At 40.5% G+C, this 27966-nt stretch overlaps 2 protein-coding genes across 4 annotated transcripts in view; one reads left to right on the top strand and one right to left on the bottom strand.

Moving 5' to 3' along the window:
- The window catches only part of myo1b (myosin IB), a 116669-nt gene extending 96830 nt beyond the window's left edge, over window positions 1-19839 (bottom strand). For 2 of the 3 annotated variants that reach the window (XM_077215736.1, XM_077215737.1), the window contains exons 1-2: window positions 19601-19769; window positions 1162-1302 (exon numbers count right to left, since the gene is read on the bottom strand). In XM_077215736.1, coding sequence (XP_077071851.1) covers window positions 1162-1287 — 126 coding nt within the window. In that variant the 5' untranslated portion in view covers window positions 1288-1302; window positions 19601-19769. Of the gene's footprint in view, window positions 1-1161; window positions 1303-19600 lie in introns of all 3 variants that reach the window. The other variant, XM_077215735.1, reaches the window with a different exon arrangement.
- Window positions 19840-23056: 3217 nt separating this feature from the next.
- cunh3orf38 (chromosome unknown C3orf38 homolog) lies at window positions 23057-27416 on the top strand. The gene is made up of 3 exons (XM_077215759.1): window positions 23057-23246; window positions 23419-23594; window positions 26208-27416. Exons 1-3 carry the CDS (start codon window positions 23120-23122, stop codon window positions 26760-26762), a joined length of 858 nt encoding a protein of 285 aa, XP_077071874.1. The 5' UTR covers window positions 23057-23119; the 3' UTR covers window positions 26763-27416.
- Window positions 27417-27966: the final 550 nt, after the last annotated feature.

Consider the following 27966-nt stretch of genomic DNA (forward strand, 5'->3'; position numbering starts at 1 on the left):
ATGAAATAGAACGGTTAAGATTGAAATTTGGACAAATGCTGCTGTCCCAAGAATTTTCTGTTTCTGTATTAGCACCCCCACACCTACACAACGGTTTCATAGGGGCACTGGAACAATCATTCATAAAATGCATTAAACTTTAGTTTACAAAGACGTGAAACTCACCGAGTGGTCTGGGGTGTTCACTGATTGAACTGATAGGGTACTAACACAGAAACCGACAATTCTCGGGACAGCAGCATTTGTCCAAATTTCAATCTTAACCGTTCTATTTCATCAGAAACGATCTTAAAACAGGGCTTTAAGTTTAAAATACCGAACTTGTCCTTTAAAGTGACAGCAGCTTAATGTACAGTACCTGCTGTTAATGTGAATCAAACAACAAGAGAGGAGATAAACGAGTACAACTCACTCAGAGGAGGAGCTAAAAGCTAATATGGCAAACTCGCGTCACAATGGAGTGCATTCCTAAACAACTAATTTTGAGACACTGTTTCTGATTTATGGAGAATATAACAAATGGATTGGATGGATTTTTGCCATAATATGGTTGTTGCGTACACACACTGAGGACACAATTATGTTAAAAAAACAAAGTAAATTTTGCATAAAAGGTTCCCTTTAAGAATGAAGTGTGCGAGTTACGCTAAAATAATATTGAATGTTAACTAACAGGTTTCCTTAACACTCACAGTATCTGCCACTGGTCAAATAAGAGATAGGCAATTGACTTGAGCCAATACAGAGCAATGCTTTAATAGTGAAACAGAGCATCAGAGCTTGATCATGCCCTAGGAAAAGTAGAAAATCCTCAATTCTTCTTGATATCCATTCACATTGCATATTCTGATTCATTAAACAACTATTTACTTATTTATATTAATTATTACATTTCCCTACCTGAATACTATTCTTAGACCCAACTATTTCTAACTGTTCTATAGTATTTATCTATGTTTTAATTTGTGTATTGTTATTTTTACTGTCCGTTCATTTGTCTTTAATAATGTTTGAACTTTATTAGTTAGGAATTTTTGCTGTGGCATCAAAGTAATCAAGTAATAAATGGGAAGCAAAGTTATATTAGTCTCAGAACTTTTTATACTTTCGATATTAAATTAAAAAACAACTGAACGAATGATACACGGATTCATTACTTACATAGATCTCGTTGTGATCGAACCGCTTCTTTAGATTCTCAATGAAAGTGTCTTCTGACAGGGGCTCAAGGAGGACCATATCGCCCACCCCTATCATATTGTCGAGAAGTGATGTCTTCACCTCCATTTTGGACAGCACCCCCTAGAGAGAAAGTTAGACAATTAAATATCAGAAAACTGTAGGCCATGACTTATACATTACCTCCATTGACCTAGATACATGTCTGTATATAGATTATTTAAAAATACATTAAAAATTGTATTTATACTGAAAAATGGCTTGAATACAACTCTTCAATGATAAACGTTATACATTTTTGATAGCAAAATGCATTTTGATATTTTTGTGGATATTATTGTTCACTAAAACCAAAACCCTTATTACCATTAAACATTAAAAATGTACCTTAATTTAAAATTATTTTTCAAATTAAAAATATAAAAACTAAAAACTAAATGGTAGATCAATTGTTTTAAAATAATGTTGCGGACTGGAGGATTAATCTAAAAATGTAATTGTGGTATAACCAACTTTCTAATGAGGAGCCAACTAGCCATATTAAGTAAATGGAAAAAAAAAAATCTTATTACCAATTAATTCAAAGTTTTTGAATTACCAATTTTGATTGTGTTATTTTTTTAAACTTTTGTCTGACAAATTCTGTCTGGTGTAAAATTACTTGGTTACACCACTAAATTGTGCAAAGGATAAAACCATGTGAAAAAAACATGAATACCAAGACAACATTTAAAAAAATTTTTTGGCATATGCATTTTCAATTGAGTTCAAGATTTTATCCACTTTTTGGACACTATTATTTGTCACTGACCCATCTAACCCAGCATTCTATGCGCGGTCCTTCCACGGTGCATTAATGCTGATGTCTGTTCATATTGATAAAACGTCACCATCAGCTTCTTGCACTTCTAAACTAAAATAATGCTAATAAATTCTGTATTTGCAAAGCAGCATTTGACTGGACTGGCTTGTTCAGTTCAGGACACGAAAAACCCTTGTCCCAGCCAACACTTTATTTAAATTTTTACTTTAAGCAAACCCATCACCGAACATTAAATTGTGATTTCACAGTTAAACTGCAAAGTGCTGCAATTTTTCCCTTCTCTGGTCACTAATCCAGGTGCCAAATCGCATTCAGCACCTTGATACCAGGCTTTACTGAGCCCCTAAACCCCCTATGCACTGTTTAAACAAATGGGCAATGGCAAAGTGTAGTGCTCAGCATAAAGCTCCTCCAATAAGAGCCTACGTTTTCACTCCCAGCGAAAAAAAACAAACAAAGCACCCAGCATCGCCAGTCCTAATCAAACATCAGCAATGAAACAAGTCCAAAATAAAGGGCAGACAGTGTAATACATTGTGGTTTGTTGATAACATAAACAAGTGTCATTTGCATGCAATGTGAGCATGACTAAAAAAGTTTAATGTAAACGAAGGATTAAAAGGTGAAAGCCAACAGCAGATCTTGGACTGATAAGCTTGCCAGTATTTAGTGCAGAATTAGTCATCAAGTTTCAGACTTTGCTGCCCTGGTGTCAGAAATTAAAAAGAGCCCATTAAACTGAAATCAGACTTTGGCTTTTTATCCACTAGTGTACTCATAAATGTTGGCATTACATTTAGCAGATAATGTTAGGTAGAAAAAAAATATTGATCATCTTGCACATCATACAAAGTTTTGCCAAATCAAATGATCTCTCTAGAAAGAAAATGTCCCTCCCCAAATATTGTTTGCAAGAAATTAGCAATATACAGTAAAAAAAAAAAAGTCATGAGCACATTGATATGTGCCACTGCCACCTATCTTCCTATTTGAACATACAGAAATGAAAACTGTGAAATGAAAACTGCGGTTCTATTTTTTTAAATGGGCTTCTTTAAGGTAATTTTTTTCCCAATATAAAATAGTGTGGAGCACATTAATTAAAAAAAGTAATAATTTAGAATTTGAAAAATTACACCTATTAACTAACTAAAACAAATAAATACAAAAGTAACTGCACAGCTGCATAGCCTAAAGCACAAGATATAATATTTTTTCCCCTTAAATAACTCTAAACATTAGCTAAACAATTAACAACACTTGCTTTAGAGGCTGTAAAAAAAAAAAGACATATCTGACATATCTTAAAAATAAAACGCTACGTAGAGTTCAAGTTATGCATTAAATACACATTGATAACATATAATTAAAGCTAATGAAGTTATTCAGATCAGGAAGTGATTTTCTCTTTCTCTCTTGTTTTATTACCATTAATGACACAAGGTTCTCTTATGAGAGGTTCTCTCGTATTGCGTAAGTTTAGCTTACGCTACGGGAAAGATTAATCCTTATTTAATTTAATTTATCCTTAATTTTGTATTCCTTGTCAACGCAGTGCAGCAGCTAGCAGACCTAGAGCAGGCCATCTCGCGTGCTCATTGGCTGCCCTGCGGGAAACTGCTGCAGCCTACCAGTGAGCCCGGCGTGACGTCACGCCCAATGAAGGGCGCCCGCGCCTTCATAGCGTCACAGCCCGCCAGAATGGGCGTGGCTTAGCGTATAACACTAGGGGCTGTAGGCTGACTTCCCTGATTTTCGTCTCTTCAGCGAGCTCTTCGCATCGCTGGATCTGAGAGAAGCCACCACCGCCGTCGAACAGCGGACAGCCAGCTTAGGAGAGCGTTGAGGAAGCCGGCCGTCTTCGCCACCTTCAGCCATCCGTGCGAGCTACGCTATCCGGCGACGTATCCTTTAACTTGCTTAAACCTATTCTAAAAGAGCAGCGAGTGTCTTTTAAGACGCCTCGCACTTCCGGCTTTGAAGCGCTTCCGCTGTCGACCCTGCGGGCTCGACTCGAAGTCTTCAACACCCCCCGCCTCTCCTCACCGACGCTCAGCTGCCGCTCACGAGCCTCACAGCCGTCGCATCTGAGAATGAGGCCGAGGGACACGTACGAGCACGCGGCTAGCTCTCTTTACGTTACAAGAGAGCTACCCCGCCCTCGTGTCCCCGTTCGCGCGTCATGCAGAGCCCTCTCGAGCTCTCTGCATGACCCGGACGGGCATCATCTGTGTTACATGTAGGTCCCGTGCCCACTACTCGTGCGCGCGCCCTCGTACAAACACTGTTCCAGTTCTGCTCGACCACCGAGCACGCGGATAGCTCTCTTTACGTTACAAGAGAGCTACCCCGCCCTCGCGTCCCCGTTCGCGCGTCATGCAGAGCCCTCTCAAGCTCTCTGCATGACCCGGACGGGCTTGCGCGCCGCCGTCGAAATGTCTCGCCATGTCAGTCCCCTTAGATAAGGCTACTGCAGTGGTGTATTTGGCAGCCAACGAGCCGGTAATGCAACCCGCTCGCCTGCACACATCCGCCGTTCTCGCGGCGACCCAGAGAAATCTCAAGTGAGTATAATGTCAGATTAAGAATGTAAGTTACGTGCCCGCTCACGAGCGCTCACGCTTACTAACAGACACATCGCCTCCGAAAAGACGTGCGTGTTTAAGTTTATTCCCTGTCAGTCCCCTTCAAACAGGCTACTACAGTGGTTCAATTAGCAGCCAATGAGCCGGTTTGTTGACCCTCTCGCCTGCACACAAACGCCGTTTTCACTGCGACCCAGAAAAATCTCAAAAAGAGTAAAATGTCTGGTCCGGCTCATGCCGTCGGTGTTGTAAGTGTAATGAAAGTGCCCACACCCCAGTGTTCACCACTACACATAAGCACTCCGAACCTCGCAGAGCACACTCTCATGAAGCGCAGAAAAGCCGCTCGAATGTGGAATGTAAGAAATGTGTCCACAAGTCTGTGCCCACTCTGTTTCACGATCAAGAAAGCAGGTTATGAATGTAGGTCTCGTGCCCGCAAGAGTGCGTTCACGCTTGCTAACACAAACCTCCCCCCGGGCTCCGCCCGCGCATTTAAGTGTTATCACAAAACGCAAGGCATTAATAAAACGCTCCCCATCCATTATGATCGGGGCGTCAAATACACTTGTAAGTCTAGTGCCCGCGCTCACGCTTACAGGAAGCTTTTCCGTCCGGAGCGCTGCTCGCGCGTCAAAGAGTGAAAAAAGGATGTTCCCCATCCCTTATGATTGGGACATCTCACATAAATCAGCCGGTCTCGGCTTTCAGCGAGCAGCCATTGCCCAGAACCGAGAGCGCGCGGCGCGCTTTCGGCTCCGGGTCAGTTTCACAAAAGAAAGCAGGTTATGGATGTAAGTCTCGTGCCCGCCAGAGTGCGTTCACGCTTGCTAACACAAACCTCCCCCCGGGCTCCGACCGCGAGTTTTAAGTGTTATCACAAAACGCAGGGCATTAATAAAACGCTCCCCATTCATTATGATCAGGGCATCAAATACACTTGTAAGTCTCGTGCCCGCGCACACGCGCTCACGCTTACAGGAAGCTTTTCAGCCCGGAGCGCTGCTCGCGCGTCAAAAAAATGACAAGAGACTGTTCCCCATCCCTTATGATTGGGACATCTCACATAAATCAGCCGGTTTCGGCTTTTCAGCGAGCAGCCATTGCCCAGAACCGAGAGCGCGCGCACCGCGCTTTCGGCTCCGGTTCAGTTTCACAAGCCCGCAAATGGCGGCGGTCTGAACCCGGAGCCCATTCGCCCCCTAGCGGCTCACATAGCTGCGTGGGAAACTATCCCAGGGATTTCAGAATGGGTGTTGAGCACAATAAAGCAGGGCTATACACTTCAATTAATTCGCCGGCCCCCGCGCTTTCAAGCCCGGACAGCGACGATAGTGAATGCGGAAGTAGCACACCTACTTCACGCAGAAATAGCAAAGCTGCTGTGCAAAGGGGCTATAGAAAAGGTACCGCCTTCTCTGAGCGAGTCAGGCTTTTACAGCCGATATTTTCTCGTACCCAAGAAGGACGGAGCCTTCAGACCTATCCTAGATCGAAGACATTTGAACTAAGTGCTTGCGAAAAGACCGTTCAAAATGCTTACGACCAGGAAAATCCTCGCGCAAGTTCGCCCGAGGGACTGGTTTATTTCTCTAGATCTGAAGGATGCCTATTTTCAGATTCAGGTAGTACCCCTTCACAGGCAATTTTTGAGATTCACCTTCGACGGTCAGGTATATCATTACACCGTCCTGCCGTTCGGCCTGTCCCTGGCACCCTGTACATTTATAAAAGTGCATGGACGCGGCGCTCGCCCCCTGAAGGGGCTTTCACACAGGACGCGGAATGCGCTGCGCTGGCCGCTGGGTTCAGCGTTGCCCTTCAGATACAACGCGATTTGCGCTGCGCTATGCCAGAACAAGTAGGCGGAGTTTTCAAAAACATTTTAAGCGGGAGTTCTATAAGGTTAGTTATGATTGTTGTTCCTCCTTTCGGTCAGCAGTAAACTATGTATCTGTCCCGTGCTAAGAAGCGAGCGATAGCACTAGTCCTGCTAATGAGAAGAAGAGAGAGAGCAGCAAGGAAGAAGAGGTTGTGGGTGCATGAAACCCTCAGGTTCAGAGAACAGTTTGGGGAATTCAGGCTTGCAAAGGAGCTCCATTTCCACAGCGACCGGTTCCAGGTGTACTTTCGGCTCAGTAGGGAGCAGATTGACAGTTTGCTGGGCAGAGTCGGACCTAGAATCTCAAGGATCCATACAAGCTACAGAGAGCCAATTTCTTCAACAGAGCGTCTGGCAATTTGTCTGAGGTCGGTGATTTATATTAAAATAAAATTTCATTACATTAGTTTCTTAATTGGAGGTGGTTAAAAGTTTTGCTGTTTTAATTGTAGGCTACTGATAGTTATATTTTAATGAACATTATAATTAGGGCTGCAACAACTAATCGATAAAATCGATTATAATCGATTATGAAAATCGTTGTCAACGAATGTCATTATCGATTCGTTGGTCTGGTTACGTCACGGGGATCGTTTACTGGTACGCACACACACGCAAGGTCTCTCTCCCTCAGGCGCTCTGCCGAGCGCGCGCGCTACACGGTTTGGAGCAGTCTCTTCTGTCTTGCATGCGCGCTCTTGCTTGCGCGCTCTAGATTTCGGGAGTTTGAACTAATTCGCGGGCATCAGGGAGCCGCAATCAATATGCGGGAGACTCCCGGGACTTCCGGGATCTTGGGATGTCTGTATTTTGTCTCGAGCATCAGGTTGCGCAATCAGTTCGCTCGCAACGTAAGTGATGGATTAAAATAGCGCTACCGCAGAAATAGGTTAAATTAAAACGGTCTTTACAAAGCGAAGCACTAAATATAAAGGCAGTTAATAACAGCAGCAGTAAAATATTGTTTTTTAGTCACTGTACTCAGTGGTTTTCAGCGAATGCTTGTGCACTAATGCATAATTTCTCCTGTCCTTTACTCAAGCCTGTTAGCTTGCTGGGTAACGTTACCTCCATTCCGTTCTCTTTTTATAGCATTTGTCTACTAAGTTTTAATTGTTTTTCAAACGCGATCTACTGCGGCTCTACGTTCACACAATTGTTTTCAGTCTTTCTATATTTATTTAATCAATTTATCCTTATATTATTCTTTTATATATTATATATAATATATATTATATTCTTTATCCTTATATTCCTTATGTATAATTAATTTTAAATAAAAATTAAATGAATTATATATTTTAGATGTTTTTAGTTTGTTTTTAGTTCAGATATTCACATCTGAACAACATGTCTGTGTAAATTTGTTTTAACAAAAATTGTGTTATGTGCCATCAGCAATTATCATTAAAAACAATGCAAATATTGATATTAGTAAAACTCAATGTGTGGCTTTTGCACTTTTTAAAGTACACTTTTACACATAAATACCCTGATTTACGGTTTTATTTAGTTATAATAATAAAAAAATCTAATTTAATTTCTATCCGATTAATCGATTAATCGAAAAAATAATCGTCCGATTAATCGATTATCAAAATAATTGTTAGTTGCAGCCCTAATTATAATGTCATTAATTTCAGATACCTGGCAACTGGTGACTCCTACACCACCATTGCTTCTAGTTACAGAGTGGGCATCTCCACTGTGGCAGGCATTGTGCCAGAGGTGTCCAAGGCCATTTGGGATAGCCTGGTGGATGAGTTTCTGCCTGAACCAAAGACTGCTGATTGGCAGGAGATCGCCATTGGCTTCAAGGAGAGGTGGAACTTCCCCAACTGTGTGGGTGCAATGGAAGGGAAGCATGTGGTAATCCAGGCACCACATAATTCAGGCTCAGTTCTTTTTTAGAATAAAACATTTATTCAAACATTAAAGCTGACACAAAGGAACAAATTATATATATATTAAAACACACCTGACATGCCAACTTGAATGGAGATATGTCTCCATGACACAGCTTTTCTGCCGATGTCCCTATACGACCTCAAACATGTATCATAGAGCTCCGGAAATTCCGACACACACAGTACTAGCCGTTCATCCATTTTGATTTCCGTGTTTGTTTGGATGTCCCGTTTCTATTGGCCGCGCTGGTAATCGTCACAGAGCGCAGCGGCAAAAGTGAAACTATTTTTAACTTTGACCGCGGCGTGCGCGCGAGCAAGTCAATGGTGCGCACCGCTGCGCTTGGGCTTTGCTCGACGCAGCAACAAAACATCTTCGCGCGGCGCAAGCCATTGAAATGAATGGGTTTCATAGCGCAGCGCAGCGCATTCCGCGTCCTGTGTGAAAGGCCCAGGGCTGCGAATAATGAACTATCTGGACGATTGGCTGATATTGGCACAGTCAGAGACAGAACTGCTATCTCACAGAACAGTGCTTCTCAGTCATCTGGAAAGCTTGGGTCTCACGGTCAACTGGACCAAGAGCTCATTACTGCCCAACCAGTCAATTTCCTTTTTAGGAATAGCACTGGACTCGGTGACCATGACGGCTCGTTTATCGACACAGCGCGCGCGCCGTGGTCACCACCTAGCCGCATCTTTCCAGAAGGGCAGCTTTCTCCCTTTGAAAACATTTCAAAGGATGTTGGGCTGTATGGCATCAGCTGCAGCGGTGCTCCAGCTGGGCCTACTGCGCATGCGCCCGCTCCAACGCTGGTTGAATGCTCGCGTGTCCCGCCGGGTGTCTGGCGGCCAGAAAATCAGAGTGACTCAGGCCTGCATAGCAGCTCTGCAGCCCTGGTTAGTGGCCGACTGGTACCAGAGGGAGTAATGATGGGAACCATCTCTTATCGTAAAGTCATCTCGACAGACGCGTCCAACTCGGGTTGGGGCGCACTGTTCGAGGGCAGACCGGCCTTTGGCCAGTGGTCAGACCAGGAGAAGGGTTTTCACATAAACTGTCTGGAAATGATAGCGGTCGAGAACGCGCTGAAGTGCTTCCTCCCGTTCATACAGGACCAGCATGTTCTTGTCCGCTCGGACAACATGTCTGTGGTATCCTATGTAAACCGTCAGGGCGGTGTCAGATCCAGAAATCTCTGCAATCTGACGGAACGCCTCCTTATTTGGTCTCAGATGCACCTGCGCTCGCTGAGGGCGGCGCATGTGCCTGGCCATTTGAACGACGGCCCAGACAAACTGTCCAGGGACAATGTTCCCCCAGGGGAATGGTCCCTGCACCCTAAACGGTCCAGAAACTGTGGCGCCTATTCGGCAGAGCGGAAGTCGACCTATTTGCGTCAAAAGACAACGCTCAATGCCCGACGGTCTGTTCGAAGGACGAGGACGCGCTGGCCCAGGTTTGGCCCAGCCTCCCGCTATATGCTTTCCCTCCGGTCTCTCTGTTGCCACAGGTGATCAAGAGAATCAGGGAAACGCGCCACTCGGTGCTCCTCATAGCCCCGCGTTGGGAGAATCAGATTTGGTTCCCGGAACTAGCAGGGCTGTCACATACAGCTCCGTGGCCGAATCCGGTGAGGGCAGATCTCCTCTCTCAGGCTCACGGCACGATCTGGCATCCCAATCCAGAGCGCTGGTCTCTGCATGCATGGTTGATCAACGGGTACTCGTTGCCCTGCCAGAAGGAGTGATGAACACGATCCCGCAGTCTAGAGCCCCTTCCACGAGAAGGCTCTACGCGTCTAAATGGTCTGTTTTCTCTGGATGGTGCACCGACAGAGGTCTGGACCCGCGGACATGCGGGGTGGCGCATCTGCTCACCTTCCTACAAGAGCTGTTGGATAAGGGAAGGTCCCCATCCACGCTCAATGTATACATGGCGGCCGTGGCAGAGTTCGCAGAATCGACACACGGCCAGTCATTGGGAAGACACGAGTTGGCCATCCGCTTCCTTAGAGGAGCTAGAAGGATGAATCCGCCGCGCCCCCCGTCGGTTCCCATGTGGGATCTTTCATTGGTCCTCGAGGCCCTGAAAGCTTTTCCATTTAAACCACTAGACACCGTGGGGTTGAAATATCTATCACTGAAAACCGTCTTTCTGACTGCACTGTCGTCAGTAAAACGTGCAGGGGACCTGCATGTGCTGTCTGTCAGCGCGTCGTGTCTAGAGTTCGGACCGAATGACTCTAAAGTCATCCTCAGACCTAGACATGGCTATGTCCCTAAAGTGATGGGCACTCCATTCAGAGCGTAAGTTATTTTGTTGTCAGCTTTCCCAGCATCTGACAGCGAAGGTGATGTGAATCTCCTCTGCCCTGTCAGAGCGCTGAGGTTTTACATTACGCGCTCCGCCTCCTTCAGGCATTCGGAACAGCTTTTTGTTTCGTTTGGTGGGCGCACCAAGGGTCTCGCCTCCTCGAAACAGAGCCTGTCCAGATGGATAGTAGACGCTATAGCGGCCGCTTACGCGTCAAAAGGTCTGCAATGCCCTCTGGGCATCAGGGCTCAATCCACGAGAGGCGTGGCCTCTTCGTGGGCATGGTCCAGTGGAATTTCTATCCATGACATATGTATAGCGGCGGGCTGGAGCTCCCCGTCTACCTTTGTCAGGTTTTATAACCTAGAAGTTCCTGCTTTGCAGGCTAAACTGTTGTCAGTCTGAAGGTGAGGTGTATTTTGCCCAGATCTCCTGCTCAGATCACTCTCACATGACTCAGCTCTCCTGGTTGAGCTGCACTAAGTAGGGTACGTGCCATGTGCCTATACAGACCGGCGCGCTGCTCTGTATTCCCTATGTGTGCTTATGTACAAGTGATGGCCCACGTGGCTGGCCATCTTATTTTTTCCACTTATGGGGTTCCCCTGAAAGCTCGGGGTCTCATGTGGATGCTTGGCGCGCACGGCGTTGACAAAGTGTTCCCGTAGCGTAAGCTAAACTTACGCAATACGAGAGAACCTCTCGTAAGAGAACGATACTCGGTTACTAACGTAACCTCGGTTCTCTCTAGAGAGGGAAGGAGTATTGCGTAACCGGCCGTGCTCGCGACACGAGCGACTTCGCTTCAGTCGACGAAAACCAGGGAAGTCAGCCTACAGCCCCTAGTGTTATACGCTAAGCCACGCCCATTCTGGCGGGCTGTGACGCTATGAAGGCGCGGGCGCCCTTCATTGGGCGTGACGTCACGCCGGGCTCACTGGTAGGCTGCAGCAGTTGCCCGCAGGGCAGCCAATGAGCACGCGAGATGGCCTGCTCTAGGTCTGCTAGCTGCTGCACTGCGTTGACAAGGAATACAAAATTAAGGATAATTTTTTGGCTTCAGTATCTCGAGAAGATGAATCTTTCCCGTAGCGTAAGCTAAACTTACGCAATACTCGTTCCCTCTCTAGAGAGAACCGAGGTTACGTTAGTAACCGAGTATCGTTTATTAGGCTGTGGTCCAAATGCACGGATCTAATACACAGTCACAGACATGCATCCGATAAGAGTTTAGTAGTCATGCGCTGGTTGACAGGTTTTTAATGCACTTCAGGTGTACGCGCTCAGAAAAGCTTATATCAGAACAGTGCACATAAAAAGCCTAACTGGCAAGGCTTTAAAACACATGCAAGTAAAATTTAGTGATTGCAAAGAACTGCAATGTCACATGCGTGTAACCCTACCGCTGCGTTTCTACGTGAATTTATGAAGTGAATGCATGTCAGTTTGTAGATATGTTGGGACGCAGGCACCAGAACTGTAACTGATATAATGTGCACTGTAACACGATACTACGATATTTCTTAAAAAGCAGATCGTGGAGACATTTTAATCGTTCTAAATCTAAAATCGTGATATCGCACACCTCTACTTAGAATAAAATTTTATGAAATATTGTCAATTTTAAATAAGAGATATATAGATCTAAATACAAGAGATATCTTGTTAGATAACAAAAGTATTCTACAGATCATACTTTTCTACCACATTTATGCCATTTTTGCCCATATGGTTCATTTCTGCACTCTAAACACTGACAGAGATTATCAAAGTGCTAAAATCTTATGATGCATGTACTGTATGACCCTGACTGCTAATAAAGTCAGAGTTATCTCAGCCAACTGCTTAGGATAGAACAATGAACCTTTTTAGAATTGTTTTTCTGTTTTGCATTATCTTTGCTGTCAAATAATAGTGGGGGAAACCACTCTCTATGTCTTGCTCGATTTGTGTCTTGGCAACAGCTGTAACCAAGCAGCCGGGGATATAATCAGCTACCTGTGCAAAAGGATAGTGGAAAGGACCACAGACTAAAGGTCATGCACATGGAGAAACCCTGGATGTATCCAGCGGTTCCAGTGTAAAGAGAATAATTCCAGGGCTCGCTCTTGCCACTGCATAGCAACTCCTGGCAAAATCTACAAGTCTAAATGAATACCAACTGCTCTGGAAGGGCAAATTATTGGCCAAAAAACATTCTCCTCAGAAAACCAGTGTTTTTAATTCTTTAATCCATGATCATCAGTGCTTCAAATACTTATTGGTAAAGATTTGGTTTCACATAGACAGACTTTATATGAAAACTTGTTTAAGAATGGCATTAATTTTAATATCTGTTGGTTTATTTTATGTTGCCGGTTTGCCACATGGCACAAATGGACAATTTATACAGTGGACTTTATACAGGAAGAGCACAAAACAGGCCAGGAGGAAACCAGGTAATAAACAGGCACCACCAAATACGTGGTATTAAATCTGCCAGTGATGGGGTGGGTATGTCTCTGATCATAACATTTATTCTAGAAGGAAAGATTACAGTAGGGAGAAACACCAGAATTTAAGTCCCATCAAAAGTGGAAACTTGGAAACGGATGGTTGTTCTACAAAAATTTCCAAAAGTGTGGTGTGATCCTCAGTAAGCATGTGAATGTGTTTTGCCCAGATTCCCAGATTCAGATAGAGCCCTATTAGCCCAGATTCCCCCCAATGACATAACTACATTTAAACAGCACTGGAGTACATGGACCATATAATAAATCCTTCAGAATCAATCTACAGATCAAGAGAGGAAGGATTATATATTTTTTTCTGACAAGGACAGCACATCATGTGGTATTTATTAATTTATTTATTGTAATGGAATTGCTGCAAAGATTTTGGAAAACTATTTTAAAAAAAATGTTTTTTAAACTTTTAAAACACAAAAATTGTGTTTTGTGTTTAAAAACACAATTTTAATCGTTTGAGCCAAAGCATAAAAGCTGAATGAATGAACGAACAAACGAACGATTGATTCTAGGCAACAATGGCTATTTGGTTGAATATTGGTTCTCCTAAGATATATTGTCAAGACGATATTGTGAGAAATATATGTTGCCCGACCCTGATACAAACTACTTCATATTTTCGTTATTGCAAAGGAATTGCTGCTTTAAACAAATGGGCCATGCACTTTCCATACAGTGCATCAGGTCAGACATGTTTTTCTGCTCATAATTGGATGCAGTTGATGTGCATTAGCAAATAAAGGCATCATTGTTGAAGCCAGATTTCGTAATCATCGCATAGAGCTCCCCACAACTCTTTATAAATCCATCAGATTAAGCCGCATAGTATTTTTAGTTACATGACTGCCCTAAAAATGAAGCCACGATGTGCAGCATCAGCATTAGTATTTCACTGGATTGACCGGCTTTCACCTTTCTGAACTGGCCCACACCCAAGACTCTGCAGCTGCCCTAGATTTCTAAGTGCAACACCAATAATGTATAATTTAAAATTCCTGGAAGTGAGCCACGTGTGATTTTCCGTACACGGACAAGGCAGAAAGTCCCTCTTTTTAAGCTTTCACCTAAAACAACCACACATGCATACACTAAAACAACTGAGATCAAACAGACCCTCCATTTACATTTTAGAACACATTTAAGTAAAATAGGATGGGATTCAAGCTAAATAGGATTCAGCAATTTCAGTTCAGTTTCAAAACAATCCATGCCCTTTCTAAAGGTAAAAAAATCTGGAAATGCAGAACCAAAACGTTACCCTGACACTTAGTGATGCCAGTAGAACAAGTTAACAACATAATAGGGTTTAATCGAGAACAGGCCGCTGAATAAAGGGCCAGACACATGGCTGGTGATGGCAACTTCAGCTGGGATCCAAATGAAGCGATGGGGCAAAACCATTGTGGCTATTTGTGAGTACATGCAAGCATGCTCAGTGACCTGAAACACTGCAATGCGAGTCTGCACCGTTTCCAGGGTAAACCCTCGAATTGACTTTCCACAATCCCACGGGAGCCAGGCTTGGCAGTCTAGAATGAATCCCTGAATTGCATCTTTTGGACATTTATCATTTAAAATAATAATAGTACTAATAAAACAAAAATTGTGTGTGACAAGCTTATTGCTGGTTCATAACTCCAAGTCTTGCTTCAGCAACTAAAATATTATGAATTTCTGCTTAGCCACCATAAAAGCTCATGTCCAAAATAAGCCGATGAAGACACACGTTTGAAAGTCTCAATCATAAAGTATCATAAATAGGCATATATTTAAAAGCATCAGCATCCTATGAATATGCTTACAATATGAGTGCTTTAAAGGCTACTTTTACAATAGTTTCAATTGAGCATCACATGAAAACATGTCATTATAATTCTTCACGACAAATAACTAACTCCTGATACTATTATGCTTTTCATCCGTGTATCCTCCACTAACTGCTCCCAAAGAGGGATAACTTTGTCCTGTTTTCACATGAGGAAAAGAACCTTAGGTCTAAGTTACTTTCACCCAGTGACAATTAATCTCTCTACAGAGTAAAACCAGAGCTGTTAGCTATAAGACTGAGATAGTGAAGTGACAGAGGTCATTGGATCTCATTCACCAAGCATGCATACGCACAAATTTGTGCGTGAAATGTGCGTACAAACAATTAAGAACAAATCGCGATTCAACAAAAATTTCATAATAAAATTTATTCTAAATATAAGCAAAATTATAGGAACAAAAAACCACACACACACGCAAAAAGCACTTAATCTGTATGGCCTTATAGCTAATCTTATTATGAAGTTATACTATTTCATCCTAACACGAATATAATTATATTGAATTATGTTGCATCAATTGTATTATATAATCCATGTATAAAATTATATAATACATTTATTAAAAAATACAATTTAATTTAATCTTAAATACATAGGCTACCATCATGAAGTTAAAGAGTAAGCGTTATATGTTCGCAGATATAAGCGCATGTACAGCTGGCTAATAAAAGGTTAGAAATGTGGGTCTGTATAAAAGGTGTTTAATGTGAGAACTGTAGAGAATGGCACACTTGGCATTGCTCGATGATCGGCCAAGAGCGCGTCTGCAAACAGCGACAAGTTTTACTTTGAGGAGAACAACACTAACATCTGACTGCAAATTTCAAAATAGCCCAATTGTGCAGGACAACCGTGACCCTGGCAACACTGTCCATGAGGCATGCCTGAGATAGTAGAGCCACCTCAAGTCTGTTGCTCGTATCCTCTCTGCTGAGTGCTGATTCATGAGAAGCTGCTGAACACTTAGCAATATAATTGTGTTCTGGCTGAACTTCCCTTTCAGAGTGCCAATGGCACCAACCAATGGAGAAAAAAACAGACCTGACTTCACTGAAGTATGCTCCACATGGAATAACTTTATATTTTGTGCACACAAAGTTAGTTTTTCAACTGTTCAGACAGGAGAAGAGCTATGCTACGTCTAAATTGCATACCAATATCTTTTAAAAAATTCAATAAATTCCTCCTGGGTTAAAGGTGTCGGAAATGATGAAGAGCAGGGTTCTTCAAATCTGGCCCCTGAAGAGAGATCCTGCAGAGTTTGGATGTGTCTGAAATTGCATGCTATCGGAGTAGGTAGTACATTTGATTAGGAATGAACTTCATGAACATTAAAAAAAAGTGCATTCTATATATAGTATGAATGAAATTGACACTAACTAATTTGTCATGCTGGCTTTATCATGTAATAGTCACTCCACTGCTATTCACAACTTCTCTTCTGTGGCCTCACGGGATAGAAAAGAGTCCATCGAATGCGCACTTCAGAATCTCAGCAGCAGTAGTAGGTCATTTACTTTTCGCCAACTGTTCAGAAAATACTCTTTTCACATACTGTTTTTTGGCTATATAGTACGGGAGTAGGACTATTCATAAAGAGGTTAGCGCCAACCGCTAAAAGCTAATCAAGTCCAATGTGGGTACTCTGTATATGCCTACTTACCTACTAGTAGGTGAAAAACAGTTTGTCCAAATTCATATTCATAAAATATTAGGTGAAAAGTACTTTCACTGATTCTCAGAGTATTTTTCAGTATCTTTTTTCTCCAAAGGTTCTAAGCTAGCAAGCAGCTCCAGCATGAATCACAACATTCAAAGCAAAAATTAACTACTGAAAAATAAAATGACAAAAGGACCAAAAAAATGTACTCAAGTTACAAAGGAAAGAACTGCTTATGCCATGAAACATTGCAAACGATGCCAATCTAAACAATGGTATCCTATAAATCTATTATAAAAAAGTCCTTAATTAAAGAATAGCATATAAATTCTGCAAAATTTTGAGAGAGCAGTAAGACTGACTCGGTTGTAGTGGGCAGTGTTATAGGGGACAATGATTGTGAGCTTACTCATCTGTGAAGAGTTCTCAACCAAACATTTACTGTCCCTTTCTGTAAACTAAACTAAATGTAGAGATCTCGATAAAAAGGGCCATTCCATTAAAGAAAGTGACTCTACTGTATGAAGCCTGAGAGACCTAACCCTCTTGGAAAGTCAACACTCTCTTCAGTCTCTCACATTTGTTGATTGTGGTTTGCAAAGCACCTTTCCAGAGAAGAGCAATGTATTTGTAGGCGTCCAGTGGGTGGACTAATGCATAAGCTCCAAGTGAGGTGAGAGTAAGGTGCAAAGAAATTGCATTACATGCAGTAGGCTACTTGTCATTTCTACAAAGTTTAGTAATGCCAGAGAAAAGACTTTATGTGAACTTGTTTTATGACAAATAAATCTGATTTAGAGAAATACCTGCTGCATTTATCCTATTCACAAGTCAACATTGAGGGAATTACACCGAAAGTTATAAAAAACTAAGGTCAGCCAGAACGTAAAGCCAACGGTTTCCAGTTACACTGATTAAATACATTACACCAAACCCAATATGAGCAGTTTCTTGGCACCAACTCTTGGCCATGAGGGGTTTCCATAGACCATTAACTCAGTTCACCTAGAGTGTACGTTCTGCAGGCAGCAATATGGGGATCTAACATGACATTAGACCATTTAATTTTACAATAACAAATATGTTTTTACTTTTTGTGTGCTTTACATAAAGAAAAAAAACCTTCTCTTTCTCTATTTGATCATCTATCCCATCAATCCTTAAAATAACACTAACAATTACTCCAATAAGGAAGTTTCCACAGTACTAGGCTACTTATTAATGAATCAAACTAAAATCGAAATAGCTTTTAGTGTCAAAGTGCAAATCAAGTTAGATCAAAGGCAAAATAAATCACAACAATTATGTAAGTCTAATGGCTGTATTATCTCAGAAACATAGAAGTAATAGAAAAAACAACAAGAACACAGTGTAAACCTTTTCTGAAGAAAAAGCAAGTGCCTGTTGCTCACTGCCACCACACTAAGATGTTCCGTGGTTTCCAGGGTGTTGCTATGCAGTTGCTAAGATGTTCTGTGTTGCTATATGGTTACTTTGCTCTAAATGGTTGCCAAGATATTGCTATGCAGAATACCTTAGCATGTTGGTATATGGTTGTTAAAGTGCTCTGAGTAGTTGTTGCTTGGGTGTTCTGATTGGGGTTTAGACCATTACCATATGATTAAAATGTTCGGTATGATTGCCAGGGTGTTGCTATGGTGTTCTGAGTGTTTTTAGCATGTTGCTATGCAGTTGATCGGGTGTTCTGAGTGGTTGTTAAGTGATTTGAATTTTAGGGCATTGATGGTTACTACAATCTAGATGGTTTCTAGGGCATTGCTATGTGGTTCTGAGTGTGTTTAGCATGTTGTGACGATTGCTAGGGTGTTCTTGGTGGTTGCCAAGCAGTTGCTGTGTGGTTTCTGTGTCCTGAGTAATTGTTATGTTGATTTGTTTTCTAAGGTGTTCTGGGTGTTTGCTTAGTGATCCACACCACAAGTCTCTACAATATTCTGGTCCATTTAATGCAGGTTTATGGGATTTTATAGTTTGGTATCTGATAGAAAAGTAACATACACCTCTTCCCAGAAATTATTTGAGGTAGCCTATCCTGTAGTCTATCACTCAAGCCCATAACAAGTCCTGAGAAGAATGAGTTACGTTCTGAAGTTTAATACGTTTTTAGGGGTTGAACAAACCTTTAATCCAACATTATACGAGCAATAGTATAGTAATAGTGATGTTTGTCCTGCCACACACCACTAACAAGTGGGGGACATTGGGCTAAAAAGTGGTCTAAGTACAATGGGTTTTGATGAATCCAGCTCAAACTCAGCAGGCTTCAGGCTTCTTTGTCTCTGCCACTTAACTGTAAGACCATTGACTCTGTGTGTGTGTGTGTGTGTGTGTGTGTGTGTGTGTGTGTGTGTGTGTGTGTGTGTGTGTGTGTGTGTGTGTGTGTGTGTGTGTGTGTGTGTGTGCTGCCATATCTACCATCCATGCAAATACTGTTGCGCTCTTTATGGTTTATCATTTAAAAGTCTCAGGTTAAAGCGCAGTTGCTTGGCAATTGACCCAAACATGAAACTTTTTTTATTTTTTATTAATCGAGGCTCTTGTTCCTTCTTCCCTTAACCCCTTCAGATATGTTTTAAGTCTTCAGTTCAATTATCCGGTTTACACTCTGAATAAAACTTCAATCCTGTTTTCTTGAGCATGGATGCTCTGAGAGTTCATGCGGCACGCGGTTTTGTTTAACTTATGACCATGCATTTTGCAACAATAACTAAAGTAAGTTCACCGTGAAACCGTTCAAATTAAAATAAAAAGTATCACCGCTTGCGCCTCTTTCTTATAATTTGACTCAATTACTGAATTAGTAAACGTGCTGCGAATAGAAGCTCAATTAGCAACCCAAAAGATTCATTCGGAATGAAAAAGCAACTTTTAAATGAATGAAAACATAACTTGCCTCAGCTCTTGATTAAAATGTCCCTTTTAATCCACCTTTGAAGGCAAAGCGATATCCCGTTCTAAATAAATTGGGAAAGCTGATTCGCGTGTTGCCTTCCCGGCGCTTTTGTCTGGTGTCCCGTGAGCAGTGTGGGACGCGTCTCTCGTGCAGTGAAACTGACTGAGATAGGCTATTGCCGCTCCATGAGCACGGGGAGTGGTGACTGGAGTCCCACTGTGATAATCACCTTATCCCAGAAAAACGCCCATCTCCTCCAACCCCTTTGAATGAACTGCCACAACTTTCGGTAAGCAAAAAACTAACTGCAACACTGCCATCATGCGTCGTCTTGATTAAAATGCACTCACAATGAACCAGAAACTTGAACTCATTCAACACACACAACCAGTTAGTCAGTTAAAAGTTTGGGAACACCTACTCATTGTTTATTAATCTAATATTTTCTCCATTTTAATTTAACAGTAAATAGTAATAGTAAGCCATTAAATCTATAAAAAAAAGAACATAATGGAAGAACAAATGGAATTGTGCTGCTAATTAGTGATGTAAAATAAATAGATTTTTAAAATGAAAACAAACAAACAAACAACATGTATGCTAGCTGGACACGTGTTGCTGATTTTCCACCATAAAAATAAATACATGCATTTAGTTAATGCACAAATAATATTGAGTTGAGATTTGAGTCAGAAAGTTAACTTTCAGTTTTTCTCAGTCGCTTTGGTGCATTTCTCAGATCAGAAATGAAATTCTCAAAACCACTTGTTTAACCTCCACATCATCTAGTCAACTTGTGAACATCATAAAAGCAATTTCTCATTATTTTGAACAAGTTGCGATTGCTTTGGTACATTCATGCAATTGATTATGTGCAATTGTCTGTGGTTTCATACATTATCAGTTGCTAATACCATGTTGCTCAAAATTTATTAAATAGTTCTCTGTGCAATAGTCTTACCCCTCAAAACATCTAGTCATTAGTTCATCCTAAATGCAGAATGGTTGATCTAGTTGTCATAAACTGTCAAGCATATTTTCTACACATTTCTATTAGACTTTTTGTAAATGTGCCATGAATTGATGAATTGTGCAGGTGAATCTTGACTTTGACTAATGAAGAGAATGATCTCATTGATCAAACAATGAGAAATCAATTCTCTGAAATAGCTCAAACTTGAATCTCATGAACCTTCAATTGGCAAGCATATATACAGTGCTGCATGCAAAAGCAATGTTCTGCCGAAGGGGTCTTTCCTGTGTTTGCCTTTCTAATGTTGTATTTTCGCCTTTGTGCCCCTATTTCTTTTTCTTTTCTATATCACAATACAGTAACATTGTAATGTTTTTGTGTTTTTTGTTGTTGGTCAGACCACTAGTAAAAGTGTAACTGTGAATCCTATCCAGTCTCTTTCAATCAATAACTCACGTACAGTAGTGTGTAAATTAGTACTTTTGAAATGGATATATGACATACAAGAAGCGCAGCTTTGTACATTTCAATTCAGTAACTGTCATCCAAACTGTTGCCATAGTTTACATCAGGTAATACTAACAGAGTGCAGTGTTCTATTGACAACATGACAAGCATTTTGACTATCTCGTTTGTGAACAATGACACAAGGACTTCTCATTCAGATGTCACTGACATGTTCATTGACATAAATAATTATTTTTGAGAGATGAACTAAAGATTTTGAGTAAGTTATAGGCTTTTGCAGGTAATCCAATGTGTGGTGTTGTTTGTGCGAATTGTTTTGAGAATGCACATACTTTGCAAATATTAAGGATGATTTGAGAAATGCGCCAACACAACTGAGAAAAACTTAAGTGAGTCAGTTCAGTAACCGAATAATTCATAAAAGTTTTTATTCACCAATAACGTTGCTCTATGATTGCTGGATGGTTGCCAAGGCGTTGCTATGTGGTTTCTGTGTTCGGACTGAGTAAATGCATACTAGCTAATGACACTTGTTGCTGTTGCTGATTGGGACAATAGTATCCAACTGCAGAGCCGAAGAGCTAGAGGCAGTTTCAGGTCAGCCGCGCCAGGCCAGATCTCTCAGACCGGTAGTTTGTGCGGAGATTATACCCAGATCGCAAATTACATTTGGCTTAGTTGTGGCCCACATCTCCCATATTCTTCTGGCCCATTTACCACATGGAATGACGGCGATGACTCAACCTGATGTGTGGCTGACAATAGCATACATATTCGGGCCTCATCTGGGCCAACTATGTGGCTCAGTTGTGGCATTGGCAAAGGCCATATGTGCCATATCTGGCCCTACACCCATCAAGCCGGTTTTAGTGTGAGTTGTGGCTTGCTGTGTATTGGGCAGATACGGCCCATATGACCTTTGCCGCTGCCAGAACTGAGCCATATGTTCCATAGTTGGCCCAGATGAGGCCTGGATATGTGTGCTATCTGGGTAGCCTCTTTAAGGGTATGGTTAGTAGTGGAGGCGGGTTAGACACAGGGTGCAATCAACTCCCTAGCTTCCTTGGTAGTGAACCAGTATACCGTTTAGCCATGGTGTACACAAATTCGGGCACTGGTAAGGACGGTAAGGACCATGGCTCACTACACATCGGGACACTGATGGCCCTATTTCGGGTGGCATGACAGCGTCCTCATTGTAGGGATAGAGCCTTGTGAATCTCTGAGGCTTTCCCCTGCTTGTGAAAAGAAAGTCTCGGAGTATCGATTACAGGGCCATCTAGTGGTTAATAAAATGTACAAGAGCCGGTACTTGAGATGAAGCTTCACTGGATGATGCTCTCACCTCATCATTGATGTAATATAGTGCACAAATTAAAGCACAATTGTAAAATACAATTATAATTGTAATTAATAATAGTACAATATAATTGTAGGCTACTGCTTAACTCTGTTGTGGGGGCCCAGTAAGCAAGCAATTTATATTTATTTATAACTGAAAGAGTTGTAAATGGCATGTATTTGACATACAGTTATTTGTATAGTAATAGCATTTCATTTATTCAGTTTGAATAGCAGTATACAGGTATGGCATAATGTAACATCAAAGAAGTTTAGGGGGAAAAACACCCATTTGCTTTTTTTCACAAAGGTGGAAGAAAAATAAGAACATAACATTTGGTGAGACCAGGGGTCATGTGGTTATTAAATGTAGGCTACTTTTGTAAATGTGGGAAACTTTAACTTTTTAAAAGAGAAATAAAAGCGGTTAGAGTGTTTGGGTTTACATATTAGCCTACAATACTTCCTCACTGTCTCACTGTCTCTACAGATAAGGCTGGCGTACACAAAAACTGCAATGCCATCAGATTTAAACAGCTTTCCCAATATTCCGGTGGGCTGTTGGAATGTTTAGTCTCTTTTAGGTATCTTGAACTTTTATTTTGACGGGATGATTGGTGCACCATATGTGGGCTGTGAAGTCGCTGTAGCGTGCCACAACAACGGAAACAACTGCACATAGCGCAGATCCTAGTAGAAGTACGTGATATGAGTAGTTTGACATAATTGATGTAAGTATGTCACATTTGTCAATGAAAGAGCAAAGTGGCTGTCGAAAACTGTTAAAATTATTAGCCCCGGACGACTTGCTCGCCCTTAAAGATACAGTAACGAACCGACTGATTGCTGTAGAGAGCATAGAAGGTAAGACTGCTGTGAAGCTAACCATTTCCCAAACGGTTCTGTAAATATCGGCGATGTCTGGTGGCTAGAAAAGTGTTTAGGTAGGCGGCACACTAGATTTTGAGCAATTGTGACATGTTTATTGTGAGCTGTGTATCTGTCAGTCTGTCACAGTCTATTTCCTGATCAACAGAGGCTATTGAAGCCATCATAACTTACTCAAAAGATGCTGAGGAGCTCCTCAAGAGAAAGAAGGTACAGCGGGATGTCATTTTTAAGTATCTTGCCAATGAAGGAGTTCCCATGCCCCCTAATAGTGAGAAACATCAGCTGGTCAGGAGAACCCTTGAGTTTTGGTCGTCTGGTGAGGTAGGCATCGAGACAGATCTTTATACACTGGGTGAATCTCTAAACACAATTTGTCAAAAACATGTTTAGGTGATAGGCTTATGCATCGCAATCAACAGTTTTGTTACCCCTTGAAAAAAGTCTGATTTTTAGGACCTTTGAGGGTTGTTATAGTGTGTTCATATTATTTTTGAATGACGTTTAAGTACATTTTGCCCCAATAATCATTGATAATCTAATTTAAATGACTATTTAAAAAAGTGTTTTTACTTTATAATATAGTTAAAAGTATTTATACATCATGATAGAGCTTAAAATAAAAAAAGTATTATTGAATTACAGTGAAATAAATTATAATATGTTGTAATAATTTATTTATTTGCTTTAAATCATTTTTGGAGGTTGACATCCTGACATGATATGCTTTATTTTTAAAGTACTGTATTCAGCATTTTCTGATTCTATTATTATTAATAGTAGAAGTAGTAGTAGTAATATTTTGCATTTAGATTAAGAAACTATGTGAAATATTTGTACTTTTAAAAGTTTATTTGTTTCTCTGTGGGGCCATTTAAATTAACCAGTGAATGCAAGAAGGTTAAGGTGATTAAAAATGAAAGAATCACAAATGTGATGAAGCAAAGAAGTTATAAAACATTGAAATAATTGTCGATTTTTTTAATGTATATATTTAGGTTATGATTTTTAGCCTTAAATCATAAGGTTGAATAATGGATGCATTATGAGTCAACTACTCTAATACAGTTAAAAATATCTTTATATTACAGAAGGGGTTTATCATCATGAAAACAGCGTTATGCAAGAAATTGTAATCTTCCTTAAACCGATATCATTGCCTTTATACAATATTTGATTGATTGATTGATTGATTGATTGATTGATTGATTAATTGATTGATTTTAGTGTTGTAATGTGGCTTGGACATGTTTTCTTGAGATTCCCCCTACTGGAAATGCCATTGACATGGTTTGTACAAAGTTTGGAAAAAAGTTCACTTCAGAATTAACATTTCCTGATAATTTACTCACCCCCACGTCATCCAAGATGTCCATGTCTTTCTTTCTTCAGTCGAAAAAAATTAAGGTTTTTGAGGAAAACAATCCAGGATTTTTCTCCATATAGTGGACTTCAATGGGAACCAACGGGTTTGAAGGTCAAAATGGCAGTTTCAATGCAGCTTCAAAGGACTCTACACAATCCCAGCCAAGGAATAAGGGTCTTATCTAGCGAAACGATTGGTCATTTTCTAAAAAAATATAATATATATACTTTTTCACCACAGATGCTCGTCTTGCACTAGCTCTGTGATGTGCCATGCATTATGTAATCACGTTGAAAGGTCACGCCGTGACATAGGCGGAAGTACAGACCTAGTGTTTACAAAGAGAATGTGCAAAGTCAAACGCCATTTATAAAATAAATAAATAAAAGGTAAAAGAACGATGTCAGACAATGTTGGAGGAAATTTTCAGGCAAATTTTTTCAGTTATCAAGAAATTTTAATTCTGAAATGACCTAATCCTTTAAGAGATGAATAGTGCTTTAATTTGGGATATCATCCTTGAAAATGCTTGATACCTGTTATGTTACAAGAATAAGGATATTTTTGTGAATCTCTTTGTGTATTTCAGTATTTTTTTAATGAAAGTTCAATAACTCAGCCCAAAGAACACCACTAAAGCTGGGATTCAATAGAAGTTTATGAGCAAATGCTAAACCATAGCTTTCAAGAGGGCAAAGATCGATGTTTATTGAACATTTGGCTTTAAACACATCATTTTTGCTGTGATTGTGTGTCAAAATGATACGTGCAAAGGGCTGGCATCTGATTTAACATTAAACATTGAGCTTTCAAGCACTGTATTTTTTCCACCTGGAATCCCAGCTTATCTATTGATAATTGGATGAGGTCTTAAAAAGGCAGAACTTTGCCATGAGCGGCCAATACAATTAAACCTGTGACATACATAATTGACAGCACTTGCCATTTAAAAAATATTGCTGTACATGGAGTGTTGTAATACCTCTTTCTCTCTGTGTGTTTAGACTTCTCTTCTGAAGTGTTTAGAAGTAAACTTGTGTTCAGAGGTTTGGGGTCGGTAAGCTTTTGGAAGAAGTCTCTTATGCTCAGCAAGGCTGCATTTTTATGATCAAAAAAGCAGTAAAATGTAAATGTTTAAAAAAAAATTGCTTTTCATTTTAATATATTGCAAAAAATGTATTTATTCCTGTGATGACAAAGCTGACTTTCCAGCAGCCATTACTCCAGTCTTCAGTGTCGCATGATCCTTCTAAAATATGCCACATTATGATTTAATATTCCAGTAGCCTAAATCTTTTGTAATAAATCTTTTTGTCCTTGCCGCATAAAAGTATTAATTTCTTTAAAAAAAAAAAAAAATCTTACTGACCCCAAACATTTGTGTAATTAAGTAATTTCACTTAAAAAAAGTAATTTCCACAGCTTCCCAATTTCTTGAAAAGCACCGGCTGCCACTGCTTTAGAAGTGCTTGAATTTCTTTTTTTAAACCTGTATGAACGCTGCATTGAATATCACTTGTGAAGTTAAGGTTTTATAGATTGTATTTTGACCTGGTCCATATTTTAAACAGATCTCAAGGCGTGAGAAGAACACAGTGATTACAGATGAGGTTGGAGATGGTCTGTCAGACCTTGCAGCTTTGGGAAAACAGTTTTGCCAGTGGTTCTACGGCCTTCTGAACTCTCAGAACCCCAGTCAAGGGCCTCCGGTGCAGGACTGGGGTCCTCAGCATTTCTGGCAGGACGTGAGACTGCGACTTCTCTTATGTACGGGAGAGCAGCGTGTAGATGAGTTCAATGGGGCACAGATGGTCAGCCAGCGGCTACATGCTCTAGCAGGAGAGGAACGTCTTTTGTTCTGCCCAAACTTGGAGGGTTATGGGTTAAAGTGTATATCTTCAGCTCATGGACTGGTGGTAGTTGCCGTAGCAGGGACCATCCACCGTGACAATTCCTGCCTTGGGATTTTTGAGCAAGTGTTTGGGCTCATTCGCTCACCAATGGACAACAATCGCTGGAAAATAAAGTATGTATTTATAAAAGTAGAAGCACAAAGTGCCATCACAGAGACACAGTTACCACTTATTACATATGATTCAAAAGAGTTGCTGAGGTTTTGTGATTGAGAGTCAGAGATCCTTGTTAGGACTTTTTTTTTTCGAATAAAGGGATCTTAGTTTGTATTTTTTGTTGACTTAAAGGACAGTTTCCAGTCAGTTTGACCCCTAGCAAACCTCAACTCAATTTATACTAAGATTTCTGTAAAATGTAATATTTCAGTAATTTTATGAAGCTTATTGATCTTGGCCTTACACAATGTTTAATTTATAAACAAAATGTGTATAAAAGAAACAATAATTTTGACTTTTTATTTATAATAGATCATATGTGAAATAAACAAAAATACCACTTTAAGATCGCAGTCTTACTTTTATATCTTGATTTATTGTTTAATATAGAAATCCTAATTTAATTTATATAATAATTTTGTGTGAGGGCAATTTTTAAATTCACATTCAGAATTTCCTTGTTAAATTTGTATTAGGGCCAAAATCAAATATTCAAATTTTAATTGTTTCATGTCATTTTTTAAATTTAATTTAATTTTTATTATTATTATTATTAATTTGTGAATTCTGGTTGGCTAGAATTCAAACTGTCTGGAGTGTTAGAATTGTCTTAAGATTCCACTTAAAATACCTTAAAAAACATTACTGTATTTATAAGTACTTTTATCAATACTTGGATCACTTCCCAGTAAAATATTTGTTTAGAACATCTCTGTGCCTCATGGCTTTCATTTTATTTTATTTATCAAGTTGTGGCTCAAACACACGGACATCTTTATGGAACTTGGGAAGAACTTGTTTTTGTTTTATTACTGTATGTTTCTCCAAATCATTTCCACATAATATTAATATTTTTTTACAGCAGTGAAGTTACATTCACTCATTCCCATATAAAGGCCTCATGATCATCAGCTCTGTTGCTTTATTGCGGAAGAAGCAATAACACTTTTCACTCTTTACTGGAATAAAGTACCTTATGTGGGACTTGAGAGGCTAGAAGCGAGTTCTTTGACTCATCAGTCTCTAATTGGGCAGTAGATGAAGCTGCATTTCTCTCTGGAGGAATATGGAATTGAATATGAGCTGGGCTGGGAGGGGTGTTTACCACAGCAATGTGTGGTTTAAGTGGGGAATGTTATATGTGGGAAATTATTCTTGGCGTTCGCTTCAAAGACTGACGCTTCGATAATATAATTTCTTGAGCTGTTTTTTAATGCCACGGAGTGCCATAGCTGTGGCAAAAGACGGCACCACAACCGTT

The sequence above is a fragment of the Siphateles boraxobius genome, unplaced genomic scaffold (genome assembly GCF_051911475.1).
Source record: "Siphateles boraxobius isolate OS27281-9 unplaced genomic scaffold, OSU_SipBor_1 7, whole genome shotgun sequence".
Taxonomy (NCBI): domain Eukaryota; kingdom Metazoa; phylum Chordata; class Actinopteri; order Cypriniformes; family Leuciscidae; genus Siphateles; species Siphateles boraxobius.